The following is a 14,574-nucleotide window of genomic DNA, read 5'->3' on the forward strand; positions in this document are numbered from 1 at the left end:
TTCTATCTTTGGAAGCTTAACTTGTATTTTAAGGACACAAGTTAGCATTTTCCTTATTTTATAGTCATAATTTTTTTTCCATTAAAGAAATTTTTTTTCACAAAAATCTATAACAAATGGGATATTTTTTGACAAAATAATAAATGGGATAATAGAATTCTTAAATAATTTTTTTTAACAAAAAGGGGATATTAGGATTCCTCTACAATAATGCAAATAGATAAGCTATCCCTTTCTAGAATGAAGCAAGGGTGGCAGTTTTGGTCACTGTCTAATTAACAAAATATAAATGCAAGTAATTGATTTTATAGACAAGTTAAAGTATGCAAATAGATAAGCTATCCCTTTCTAGAATGAAGCAAGGGTGGCAGTTTTGGTCACTGTCTAATTAACAAAATATAAATGCAAGTAATTGATTTTATAGACAAGTTAAAGTATCTAGAAAGGGCTTGTTCATTGGTGATCACCAGGTATGCAAATAGAAAGACATAATGGTGATAGCTTAATTAGCTTTCTTGCAAAAGTCAGCTATATCACAAATTTACATTTAATGACATGTTTGTGTTAATTTATAGAAACTTTAAAAGCTGAAATAAAATTGAGCTTTCCCAGTGTAATAGAGCTACACATTCAATGCTCTACGCGGTTTTGAGTGGTACACAACATAACTATAGTAAATAATTTAGCTTTTTCCTTCCTTCAGTTAATGCTCTTTGCTGTCAAATTTTGACTCTTGGTTTTTTCTCTACTTTTTTTAAGGGACAATGTTAACCAGTACCCCTGGGGCAGTGGTTAAGCAGGTAAAAGAGGTAAGATTTTATTAAAAAGTGATGTAATAATTATTTAGTAGTTTATATTTTTAAGACAATTTTTCTACTTTTGGATTTCTTAACCAGTGCCTCCAGTGCCCCGGGGCCACCGGTTAACAAGACCCTTTTTTAAGTCAATTTCCTAGCTTATCTTTTAAAAAAAAAAAAAAAATCCTAGCTTATGCTAAATACGCCCTATTTTCTTAGCTATATATTTACACCATGGAAAGGTTAGGCTTGGACACTTGCCTTTTAAAACCTATCAAATCAAGAGGTTTTAGAGAGAGCTAAAAATAAAATAAAAGTGATCATACACTGAGAGAGGGAGAAGAAGAAAAAGGTCTATAGAATAGAAATTGGTGGCAACTACATATATAAGTGTTACTAAAAGCAAAAGAGAAACAAAGAAACATGGGAAGACCACCTTGTTGTGACAAAGAAGGTGTTAAAAAAGGACCATGGACTCCTGAAGAAGATATCATACTTGTTACTTATATACAAGAACATGGTCCTGGAAATTGGAGGGCTGTTCCAACCAAGACAGGTTAATAGTTCATAACTTTAAGAACTGCAATATTTTTTCATTAAAATTATATTTATTGGCTTTTTTCTTTGTTCTATAGTATATCATAGATCATTAATAGGAAAATCATGATCCAAGAGGACTGTTGTTGATCATGAATACATTATTTAGGTTTTATTTTTATTACTTAATGGATCTGAATTTAAGTGATTTATTTTTTCTTATTATTATATTTTTATATGCATTGAAGTGATTAATTTATTTGATTTTTGTGGATTAATTTTTCAGGGTTGTCAAGATGCAGCAAAAGTTGCAGACTTAGATGGACTAATTACCTAAGGCCAGGAATCAAAAGGGGTAACTTCACTGAACAAGAGGAGAAGATGATTATCCATCTTCAAGATCTTTTAGGAAATAGGTAAACCTTTTCTTCATAATTTGCTACTTCAAAAAAATAAATTAGCAACAAATTATTTATTTGTTTTAAGGCAGCAACAAAATTTGAATAAGTGATAAGTAAACTATGTTTCTAATTCTGTCATTTTAATTACAAAGAAATTAGCATTTGATTTCATTTTTTAGGTTTCCAATTTTTGTAAAATTAAATTTAGGACATAAGTTGGATATGTGCAACCTGTTTTTAATTCCATAAAGATATACTAGTTATGAAAGAATATAAGTGTTGGAATATTTTTCCTATTTTTAATTTGTGTCCCTATTTCTATAATTTTTTTGTATATTAGACTTGTCCTAAATGGATTTAAATATCCCTAAAAAAAAGGATTTGCTAATATGTTTGTTTTAGTATTTAATTTAACTTTCTTGATAGAAAACAATATAAGAAAATTAGAGACTTCCAATTTTTTTAGTAGTTTTTTTTGGTAGCTTCTTTATGATTCACATGTCTAACTGGATAACATTTATGATGTAACAGATGGGCTGCAATAGCATCATACCTTCCACAAAGAACAGATAATGACATAAAAAACTATTGGAATACTCATTTGAAAAAGAAGCTCAAGAAATCACAAACAGGTAATAATGCTGAATGCATTAATTTTGAAGAAGAAAAATTTTCAGCATCTCAAAGAATTCCAAGAGGTCAATGGGAAAGAAGACTACAAACAGATATTCAAATGGCCAAAAAAGCACTTAATGAAGCACTTTCACCTCAAAAATTATCTTCTAATTTTTCTACTTCAAACCCTACAAATAGTAACTCATTTTCTTCCACTAAAGAACCAGGTCAATCTTTTTGCTATGCTTCAAGTGCAGATAACATAGCTCGTTTACTAAAAGGTTGGATGAAAAATCCAATCAAATCATCGGTTAGTACTAATTCTGCTGTGACACAAAATTCCTTCAACAACTTTGATTCTGCTTCTAGTAGTGGAACAAAGGGTGAAATATTGTCTGAAACATTTGAATCTTTGTTTGGTTTTGAACCTTTGGAGTCTTTGGAGTCATCAAATTCTGAATTCTCTCGTCAATCTTTGTCACCAGACGCAACGGTTTTACAAGATGAAAGTAAGCCTGATGTTGGTTCAGAATCAATGCCCTTTTCTTTGCTTGAGAAATGGCTTCTTGATGAAGCAAGTTGTCCTGAAAAGGTATTAGGTTGTGGTGGTGATCATGCTCAAGTTTTCTAGACTGGTTTAATTAGTTTTAATCTGCATTTACGGTTTAGATAAAGCTACGAATCTTTATATCGCGCAGTACAATACTAGCGAAGCTGAAATGTGGTTGTGATGATGTTGCTTGCTTGGTTCTAATGGTGAAGTAGTACATGATTTTAAATTGCAGTCGCAGTTACGCTGCTAACCTTTACGTTGCAGTAAGATACAAACAAATGTGGTATAAATTGTGCTTGTGATGCTTGTGCAGAGACCTCTAAAATCGTTGCAATTGTGGAACACAATTTAAAGTTAGGGTTCAAGTTCTGAAATATATGTGGAACTTTCTGATATCTTTGTTTTATATGATTTCTATAGGAAAGGTCTTCTCATCAATCTTTGATGTATTGCCTTGGTACTGAAGAGAAACAAGATATGATTATCATAATATCATTACACACTAGTATTACATACCATAATGAAAACTTGCTTGACTTGTGTAAAGCTTCAGCAATGTGATCTTCCTTTATGAATTTATTGTTTCATTCTTTTTCCAACTAAATCTATTGATGGTTCCGTAGCAACCACACTTGGAAGCTTTTCATTATTACTCTTTTCTCACACTTTCTTTTAAGGGTTAAAAGAGAAATAGAAAATTAAGGAAAATTACATCCCAAAAGAAGAGAAAAACCAAGGGCATTTCCAAGAGTTTACTTGAATTAACCCTATGACAAAAGCATTCTTCCATATTCGATTAAAAGAAGAAAAAAAAATGAAGCTATATTTGGTAAGATAAAAACAAGTGGTATCATTTTAAAAAATATACTCCCTCCATTCTAAAAAATGGTATCATTTTAAAAAATATTCCGTTCTAAAAAAAAAAAAAATCTAGTTCTACTATGTGCACTATTTGCATAATATACTTTATTCATAGTTTTCTACTATTGTATAAAGACAAATAGTAGAATATAAGACGTTGAATTTGTCTCGATAAATATTTTCAAAATATCAAATTTTTATAATTTTTGCTAATACATAATTAAAGATATTAAAGATAAAAAAAATGTGCATTTACATATGTGCAACATTCAACAATGTCACTTATTTTGAAACGGAGGTACCATTCAATCAAATCAACTATTATTATCAAGAAACAATTTTCAATAAAAAAAATTACTATATCTTTTTTTTTCTCTCTTCTTTTATTGACAAAGGTTAAAATGTTTGTTAATATATACATGATGCAATTAAACAAAAGGTAGTTGAAAGAATATGCTTGTTTTTTTTAGTTATACATGATGCAATTAAACAAAATTTGCCCATGGTCGTTGGGGGAACAGGAGTGCGATCCTATTGTGGATCAGGTTAGTGATGTGAGTGACTCACACTTAAGGGGGGGATTGTTGAAAATTCAAGTGTGAATGATTATGTTCGACATAAACTAGAAATGGAGGAAATGTTGCATATATAAGAGAAGGGACCCACTTACCTAAAACCTTAAGGTTTTGGGTGAGATGTGGTGTCTAAGTCTCTAAGTGGTCAAGGACGTTTAGCCTCTTGCCGCTCTCGGCGCTCCCTGGACTTCCCAACAAGTGGTATTAGAACCCTGGTTAGCTCGGTGGGGGAGTGGGAGTGGGATCATAGTGTGGATTAGGCTAGTGATATGGGTGACTCAGACTTACAGGGGAGATTATTTAAAATCAAGTGTGAAGAGTAATTATGTCTCACATCGACTAAAAATGGAGGAAACATTCGTTATATAAAAGAGGGGACACATATATCTGATGCCTTAGGGTTTTGGATGAGATCTGGTGTCTATGTCTCTTAGGGGTCCTGGACGTTTAGCCCATTATTGCTCCCGACGCTCCCTGGGCTCCCAACAAGAGTCATCTTGGCCACTATCATCATCTGCAATATCTTCCATTTCTTCATCATTATCTTGACATTGATGAATAAATTTAGCAAGTGCACTAATATATCCTCAAGTAATAATTTAGGAAGTGCACTAATATGTCCTCAAGTAAACATATAGAAAAGATTAAATAACATGGAAAGTAAAATAGTCATGATGATGTTGCTCCTCCATTCTTCCTTCTCTCCTTGTTGTTCGAATCCCTCTTATTGTTTCTCCAAAACCTAACTTTTTGTTTCTTATATTCTCTTTTCTGATGAATGAATAATTGTGTTGCTTGCCTCTGGTATTTATAAGCATGTGTGACTTAATTTCTAAGCAACATAATATCACATTTGGGTCAGCCAACAAAGGCCAATAACCCAATAAGTAAAATTATTTCTATCCCACACTCCATGATTTTGGCAACTGTATTGCGCGATGTGCATCTCCTAGCACACGACGAGCCTTAGATATAGTGATGAGACAGTTGCAATTCTTCATAGTTACACAAGGCATTTGAGGTAGTAGAGAGACACTTTTGAATTTCCTTCAAGGGTGTGACGCGTGGCTCGTAGAACGCATCACGCTTGTACAAGTAGTTGATCCTTCTACTTTTCTTCATTCCTTGTCCTAATTATCCTCACTGAAACGTCAATACTGACTATAACCCCAATAAAGCACTTTGATATCCTTGTGGGATATGGCTATACTTATAAAGTAAAGCGCATAATGTAAAGAGATACTGGAAGAAGAAATACGCATGCAATTATCCTCTTTTACTTCACAATTTAGAATTACTCCAGTCCTTTCACACTTGAAGGATTTTTCACTATAATATACCTGATTAATATTTCCCTAAGACTCATAGTCCTAGACTTCTTTTGCCTCAAACTATAGGACTTCCACCTTAAACTAGAGGAAAACTCAAAATAAAAAATTGTTTGAGCACAATACAACATTTTGTATCTTTTTTATACTTTGATTTTTCTAGACAAGGCTTGTGTTTTCTTCCACATAAAAAATTCCTTCTTTTATGACATTTGGAATAAGTATGATGCAAAGAGAATCCTTGTCTTGAATGTTTGACCATTGCTTGCAATATTTTCCTTAAATACAATTGATTATCCCTGCATTTACCTTCGTATTTGATTGATTTCATTGTCTATACAGTTTTGAGCAAGTCGTTGTTTTCCATACTAGCAAAGAGTTGTTGCACTTGAAGTAGAAGGATATAAGGATGCTTTTGTACAAACAATTTGTTGACCTAGAACTTCACCCACAGAGCATTGACTTGGATTGACCACATACGTGTTGACATTAATAAAAAAAATCTTCTTAAGTTGATGTTTTAATGACAACAAACTTATTTCAATTAAAGAGGCTAATATGGTTTTGATAAATGTAAAATTCTAACAAGTTTATTTTAGTGTACTTTAGAAGTTCATAACATATTCAATATTACCTTAGTAGTTCTACAAACTGACAGTTATATCTCGTCTACCTTACCAAAGGAGGAAAGAATAAGATTACTATGTAATGTTCAAAAGAGAGTGATTTCTCTGTTTCTAGGAGAAATTGGCTTCAAGTGGATTTAGGCTGAAAAATAACAAGTAGTTTCTTTTCACCTGAAGGCGCACGCCCCTCACGCGTGCGATGGCGCACCTCACTCTCTAGTGTAATTTTTTAATGCTCAGGGTGTGCAGCGGCACACCTGGGACGCACCAGGTGCTTAGGGCAACACATTTTTGCCTTTTTCTAGGTCTTTCTATGTGTTTTCTTCCGTGAAACTTTTCTTCGAGACTTGGAATAGAATTTATCCTCTTTGCAATGTCTTCACATGCCTCTTGAATCATCATCCATTTTCTTCCCAAATCCTTTTGAGATGATTTGCTTTGTCGATTTGCATGATTTTGCATTGAATTACCTCAAAACACCTAAGAAGTTCTTGGTTTCGGGAAAACACGAATTACATGACCTGAAATGAAAACATTAAAAAACGTCTAGAAAATCATAGGTAATTGTTCTAAAACTTCTCTTAATTGGATCAAAACCCTAAATAAAATGACTGAAAAGTATGTTGAAGATAAGATGACATGTCATAAGTATCTCAGACGCCAAATTGAAAAATCTCACAGTCAGTGGGAACTGGACTAGCCCAATTTGGTGAACCATAATAAATTTCTGTGTTATCTTCTCTATCCCATAACTAGTTTATTTGATAGTTCAAAGATTTGGGCATCTCTTTAAAAAGTTTAGGCATCTCTTTAAAAAAAATGTTTAGACATCTTGAATTTGTCTGTTTTCTTAAGAAAAGAGGCCATGTAAAGAAAATTGTCGTCATTCCATTTGTACCTTCATAGAAATTGAAAACAAACATATCCAAAGTAAAGAGAAAGCGTTCTCAAAGCAGTAAGATTAGACATGTTCATAGTGAGTGCTTTCTTAACAAAATAAGAGTTAAGAAGAATAACTAACATGGACCCAACAAACATGGGGACATGAGAAACCTTTGACACCACCTCCAAGTATCTTCTCAAAATGTAAGGCAGAATCTTTGTATTTGGATAATGGTTGTTTTAAACACATGAGTGGTGATAAGATATGATTCTTATCAATTGAGAAGAGGAATGGGTGATATGTTACCTTTGGAAACAATGACTAGGCACATATCAAAGGCAAATGTATGATTGGTAAGCATAACTTTGTAAAAATAGAAGATGTGCAAAATGTTGAAGGTCTAAAACATAACATATTAAGCATTAGTCAATTATGTGACAATGAGTTAGCAGTTATCTTGTTTTGGCTAAATCAAGAGTGTAAGGACATCAAAGAGACTGTAAATCATCCCAACTAGGTTGACACCCTTTAAAGCATTACAACTTAGAAGTTAGGCTAAATTACACTGTAGGTCCTTTAAGTTTAAGGTTTGTAACAAATAGGTCCTTTAAGTTATTTTGTTCCCATATAAGTCCTTTAAGTTTTCAATTGCTTGCACCATTACCCTTTTTGTTAAAAAAATTGCCACATCAGCAGGAACAAATAATATTTTAATCAAACCCAGGAAACTCAACAATCTTCATCCTCTTCCTTGGATCTCATTCATCATCTTCATAACATAAACTCAAAAATCCAAAAATCAAAATCCAGAAAAATCAATGTTCATCATTTTATTCATCTTCTTCATCACACAAAGAAAAAAAAAACCAGAAAATTATAAAAACTAAAAATTAATTAAAACAGAACACTAAAATAAAAACACATAAATCTTAGTGTGTGTTTTGTGTGTGAGACGATCCCCCGAAGATTCATAAGTACACGACATAATATGCGCAAACTTCAGTAAAGACACAACAAAAACAGCGAATAAAGTAAACAATCTAAACATTTAAACAATTATAATATTAAATAAAATAAAAAAGCACAGCTGCATTACTTTGATTGAATCCAAAAGAAGATGAGAATCACATATAATGATAATAGCACTAAATCAATATCACAACAATTTCATAAGGAAAATCGAGAGAGAGAAGAGTGAAAATGAACAAACGGTGATTGAATTGAATGGTGACGGAAAATTGGGAGGTATTTATAGACAATGGACAATATAGAGAAATTTAATTGGAATTGGAATAAACCAAATGTCGATGAAGGAGATAGAAGAAAATGGTATGCGTTCTTGAATATGAAAGGTGGATATAATTTCCGGGGTTTAGTTCTTTGTGTGATGAAGGAATGCAGAAGATGAATAAGATGATGAACATTGGTTTTGTTGGATTTTGATTTTTGGATTTCTGAGTTTATGTTATGAAGATGATGAAGGAGATGGAAGGAAGATGATGAAGATTGTTGAGTTTCCTGTGTTTGATTAAAATATTATTTGTTCCTGCTGATGTGGCAATTTTTATAACAAAAAGGGTAATGGTGCAAACAATTGAAAACTTAAAGGACTTATATGGGAACAAAATAACTTAAAGGACCTATTTGTTACAAACCTCAAACTTAAAGGACCTACAGTGTAATTTAGCCTAGAAGTTATCTTTAAACCCAACATTGTGAAACAAAACAAACATCTTCTAGAAAAACTCTATTAATTGGATCATGAAGAAAGAACCTTTATGTTATTTTCTTCGATGAATTGCCAACTGAATTATGTTCCTTATCTCTTGAAAAAGATAAGTGGATTTGGCACAAAAGGGCTGATCATGTCAGCATGGATACTATTTCCAAGCTTTCAAAATTTGAGCTAGTTAAGGTCTTCCTAAGATTATGTTTGATAAGAACAAGATTTATGAATCATGTATTGGAAATAAAAATGTAAAAAGTTGTTTTCCAAACAAAGGTTACATGTCAACAAAAAGACCTTTAAAATTGCTTCACATTAATCTCTTTAGACATATCAAAATAGCTAGTATAAGAGGAAGAAATATGGTTTTGTCATTGTAGACAACTTTTCCAACACATGGGTTCTTTTCTTAAAACAAAAGGATGAATCTTTTGAAGCTTTTCAAAAATTTTGTAAAAAATTTCAAAATGAGAAAGATGCAAATATCATCTCATTAAGAAGTGATCATGGAGGAGAATTAAAAAAATGAATCATTCAAGATATTTTTTTTTATTAGAATGCCATCTCTCATAATTTTTCCTATCCAAAAACTCATCAACAAAATTGAGTTGTTTAAAGGAAAAATAGCACATTGCGATAAATGGCTAGACCTTTTTTGAATAAGACCAATGTTGAAAAATACTTTTGGGTTGAGGTCATCAATAATTTTGTAAAGTTTTGCTTAGTTCCACACAAAACTTTAAGATAAGTTTTAGAAAATTTCTCTTCTCTCATCAAAAGTTGCTCACTCCCAATTGAACTTCCGAAAATACCCCCCACGTAACTTAAGTCACGTTTGCTACATTGGTACATCCCACGTGAGTTAACTCACGTAAGTTATAACTCAGCGTGAGCTAACTCATGTAGGTTATAACCCCAGCGTGAACTAACTCATGTAGGTTATATTTCAGCTTACTGAACGTGAGTTAACTCACGTGAGAGGTATTTTCGTCAGTTTGAAGAACAATTTTCTAAGTTTTATTAACACACAAGAAAATAATGTTCTTATTTGTTAATTAGAGGGGCGTTGCCGTAAGTTTGTTTCCAAATTTATGATACACGAGAAAATAATGTTCTTATTTGTTAATTAGAGTGGCATTGTCGTACGTTTGTTTCCAAATTTATGATAATATGTCAATTTATATTATGTCAGGAGTTATGAATGAAATGAATTAGTTGTGTTTCTGTTAAAAAAAAAAAAAAAAAGAAGGGTGGGAAGATATTAATTAAAGATACATCATTTTACATTTTTTTTTCGAAGATATTTTGAATTATGTCACTTGAATTTACAAAATCAAAGTCTTACCAATAAGTTGACTAATCAATCTCATATATTCTTTCAAACAAAAAACTTATATATTACACTGTTTTTGAAACAGTTAATTCGCTATTACAATTTTTAATTAGTAAATATAACCTAAAGATAATTAATTATAAAGAGGAGAAAACTCTAAAATTTTAGATAGTATCAATTCTAACTATTAGTCAGTAACCAAAAAAAATTCTAACTATTAGTCTATCTATTATATTATCTACGTACGCTTATCTCCATGTAGTACTAAACATGCAAAATCATGCCAAATTTCTCATAATTCAATTGAACAGTTTTTTTTCCCTTCTAATTTCCGATATTCAAATGGATTCTGACCATAAATTAATTTTGCGATAGTTATATATTTTTTTTTTTAAAAAAAAAAAGAAAAAGTCAAGTTACGTGTATGACATTGCAAGATGTGAAACAAAGCAATATATACTATTTCACATGCTCTACTAAATGCAGAATGGGTTGGGTTCTGAAGGGTGGCACATGATTCTGTCTTTATGAGCTATTGATCATTAACTTTGATTGGCAACTTGCAAATAAACACTAGGTTTGGTCATGCTTTTCTCTTTATTCTTTTTCACTTTATATTTTAGTAGAGTCGGTGTATATTCTAATCTTTTCTTTTTATTAAAAGTATATTCTAATACTAGTATTATATTGTACAAAAATATACAAAAGTTATGTTTTGGAAATACCAGTTTTAAAATGTGTTCCATTATATCTCCAATGCTAAAATATATGTATGTGCTTAGGTCATTAAATTAGTGGGGACCAAATAATTTGATGTGCTATTCAGCTAATAAAAAGTCAACTCATTGTACCAAAAATAAAAGAGAGTGGATTCACCAACAGAGTTCATGTCTTGCAAAAGATGGTAAACTATAATGATCAATTTTCAGTTAGAAATACATTTTTCTATCAAAAAATACTGATGAAGTAGGAAAAAATAAGTCACATCCATGCCACGGAGTTGCATTAGTTAAAATTTTACATTACATAACTAAGTTGACATGATTTATTGATGTTAGATCATAATAAGGAATCTGATTTGATTTTTTGTTTTGTTTTAACCCTCTGATTTCTAAAATGACCCTTAATAATCTAGAGATCGGTCGATCAAAGTTAAATAAGTTTTGGTCAAGTATTGTTTCCAAACAATTTGTCTTAAAGAAAAGCACATTAACCTCTTGAGTATAGTCACTTGGTTGTACCTCATTTCATTTAATTTCCTTTGTAATTCTTGCAAGTGAAGAATTTGAGATTCAAAAATACGATCAACCCCGCCGCTTATGACTTTTAATTAAACTTAATATTGTATAAAATTCCCAGCATATCCCTTCAGCAAAGAAGATGTGTTTTTGTACAATTGCGTACAAAGTAAAGGTCCCGATTACTTTCTGAAAACATTTTTTGATTTTCAACTTTTAAAATATCTTAAATTTTTAACAAAAATTGAAATAAGTTAATTAGGAGTGAATAATTGCAATAGAGGGAACATGGAAAAGAAGCTAGAATGAATCCATTTTTAGAAACAATAAAAACAATAATTTTCCCTATCAGTTTTTTTTTTTTTGAACAAATCAAAATGAGATATCAATAAAACCACAATGGTTCAACCTGCACAAGATGTGCAAAAGAAGAAACAATGAAATCAATAATTTTCCCTATCAGTTGTTGTTAATAATTTATATTTTGGCCATTAAAAAAATGATTTGCAATTTCCAAAATTTCTAACAGGATAGTATAATCTCTTATATGTTTATTAGTTGAAGTGAAATTGTAGATATAAAAAAGAAAAGAAAAATATAATGGAACATGACAGGCTCAAACTTGCTTTCCATCCCTTTATGGAATTTACTTTGACAGAAGAGAACTTTGAAACTTTCACGAAAAAATAAGTAACTACGTAAACGCCTCACGAGCATTATCTTTTTGTTGATAAATACTCTGCTTTCCATCCGTTTCAAAATGAGTGTCACTTTAGCTAAAAAAATTTGTTTCAAAATGAATGTCACTTTCAGTTTCCAATGCAATAATAACTATTTCTTTTCAATTGTACCCTCCAATTAATACTCTGCACACTACTTCCAAAGTATTACTTTTAAAACTAACCAATAGTTAATAAGGATAATTTGGTAAAATAACCATTCTCTTTCTTTTAATCATTGCATTTCTTAATGTGTGTAAACACCTAAAACGACACTCATTTTGAAACGGAGGGAGTAAAATTTTAAATTAGGGATTGAAAAAAAAAAAAATCCATACCCACATGTATCTATAGTTAAAATCCGTCACACGAGAGAAATATGTTAACAGATATCCACGAATAAAATAAATTAATATTTTTTTTTGAAATTAAAATAAATTAATATTTAAACTACTTATTATTTAACGAATTTGGATGCAAATTTGATAGACGCGTGCTCGCAAGTATTCGTATTCATTAATAAATTAAGTAAATTACTTACATATCCTTAGTTGAATGTGATGAAATTTGTTTAGATTAAGAATGAAATGTATGAATATTATTATGTATGAATATTTTTATGTTTTGGTAAAAAAAACTAAGAGTGAAATGAATGTGATAAATTTAATGTAATTACAGAAACAAAGAATTTTTTACAAAAATTCATTAAAAAAGAGTTATGGTTATACACACACCCATGCGCACCTCAAAATTTGTAGATTATCCGCTTAGCGGAAATCTGCGCGAATATGGAGCAAGCAATGTCATAATATATGTGATTCATGTATACCTATTTACATCTCTAGTTTAAACGGGTTGAATTTCAAAGGTTAATTAGAGCCATGCATTCTTCACGGCTCATGGTGTTGGGACATCCGAAGCAACTTAAAATACTAGGTGAAAATCACATCGGGAGCAACTACACAATTGAGAATACAAAAGCATAATACATTATGCTTATGAATCTTCTCACTTATATGTTGCTATATATCTATTTTTGTAATCAATGCGAGAATTTGAAACCTTAATATTTTGTACCTTCAACCTTGATCCAACACTAGGAACAACTTCCGCTCCCCCATCAAGTCGAAGGCTCCTATACCAATGTTTGGACTAAAACACTAAGTGAATCTCACATTGAACTAAAATCAACTACATAATGACATTAGGTTTATTAGACTTCTGCGTCATCCTTCAAATGTGAGACTTTTAATTTATATTTAATTGAATACACATTTGTTATCGTCTCGCATACATTATTTATGTATCATTGATTTAATTAATTACGTTTGGTCAAAATAATGAAAAATCGTGACCTCGAATGTGATTAATTGATGCCGTAATCTTAAACTATGCATGTATATACATTCAAGTGTATCTTGTGTTGCTATATCTCTTATCCTATACATTCTTGTAGAAAAATACAAGTCGGCAAGGTTCATACAAGTATTCTGTATGCTATCATCAATGCCTGGTCTATGATGCAATCAACATTACTCAATGATTGAACAAATTTTAGTTTGGTGTGTGTGGGGATTTTCTTTGATGATGTAGCATGGAAATGTTGAAAGGAGTGAAAATAGGTGGTACAGGTGTTGGCTTAGTGACCAATAACCTTGAAGAAAATAAGATGTAGACGATCGAACATTTATGATTGGCTTAGTGTTTGAATTGATTTGTTGTTTAATTAATTGAGTAGTAATATTTGAACAACCATTTGAGATAACTTTTGATGACAACTTCTTTTTTCTCTCTTTTCATTGGTTAAAAACAATGTAGAGAGAAAAAGGAAGAGAGAGAATAAGAGGATAATGTGAGTATGAGCGAGAAAGTTGTCAGAAAATGATTGTACAAATATCATTTCTCTAATTAATAATATCATTCATTGATAATCTAGGGATGCCAATATGTAACTGAAATATTCACTCGCTACCCGCCCAATTGAATAAAAATTATTCGTTCTTTTTTTTAAAGGAAAAAATAAGAGTAAATTACACTCCCCTCCCTTCAAAGATGCTTGAATTACACTCCTCTTCCCTTTTATGTTAAAATATACACTTCCCTCTCTTGAAACGTAAAATGTATACTCCCCTCCCTTATAAGATGCATGAATTACAACCCCCTCCCTTGATACTTAAATATGCATTTCACTTTAATCTATTTTAACATAAATAAATATTTTTATGATATATATTAATTTTAAACCACCATTTATAAAAATTAATTTATTTCTTTATAATTTAAATGTCAATGATAATTAAATTTAAATATTTTGCTATTGATTTTATAATTTAGAGTATAAAATTAACTTTTAAATAACCGTGCTTTATTGTCTTTAGTAAT

At 31.0% G+C, this 14,574-nt stretch overlaps 1 protein-coding gene across 3 annotated transcripts; it reads left to right on the top strand.

Moving 5' to 3' along the window:
* The first annotated feature begins 1,048 nt into the window (after positions 1-1,048).
* Positions 1,049-3,449, top strand: LOC146904075 (myb-related protein 306-like). Of its 3 annotated transcripts, XM_085724909.1 has the most exons (5): positions 1,049-1,353; positions 1,621-1,750; positions 2,267-2,660; positions 2,836-2,942; positions 3,049-3,449. In XM_085724909.1, the coding sequence occupies exons 1-5, from the start codon at positions 1,221-1,223 to the stop codon at positions 3,113-3,115; spliced, it is 831 nt and encodes a 276-aa protein (XP_085581035.1). In that variant the 5' UTR covers positions 1,049-1,220; the 3' UTR covers positions 3,116-3,449. The 3 variants fall into 3 exon arrangements, with proteins under 3 accessions (XP_085581035.1, XP_085581034.1, XP_085581033.1); XM_085724908.1 differs by having other exon boundaries at positions 2,267-2,942; XM_085724907.1 differs by having other exon boundaries at positions 2,267-3,449.
* Positions 3,450-14,574: the final 11,125 nt, after the last annotated feature.

The sequence above is a fragment of the Medicago sativa genome, chromosome 7 (genome assembly GCF_051527215.1).
Source record: "Medicago sativa cultivar Bolivia chromosome 7, Bolivia_mono, whole genome shotgun sequence".
Lineage (NCBI taxonomy): Eukaryota > Viridiplantae > Streptophyta > Magnoliopsida > Fabales > Fabaceae > Medicago > Medicago sativa.

Bases quoted from the DNA above. Each gene is read 5' to 3' on its own strand.
- LOC146904075 (XM_085724907.1), top strand. From the start codon at position 1,221: ATGGGAAGACCACCTTGTTGTGACAAAGAAGGTGTTAAAAAAGGACCA. The intron at 1,354-1,620 runs GTTAATAGTTCA...TTAATTTTTCAG, and splicing joins GGCTGTTCCAACCAAGACAG to GGTTGTCAAGATGCAGCAAA. The intron at 1,751-2,266 runs GTAAACCTTTTC...ATGATGTAACAG, and splicing joins CAAGATCTTTTAGGAAATAG to ATGGGCTGCAATAGCATCAT.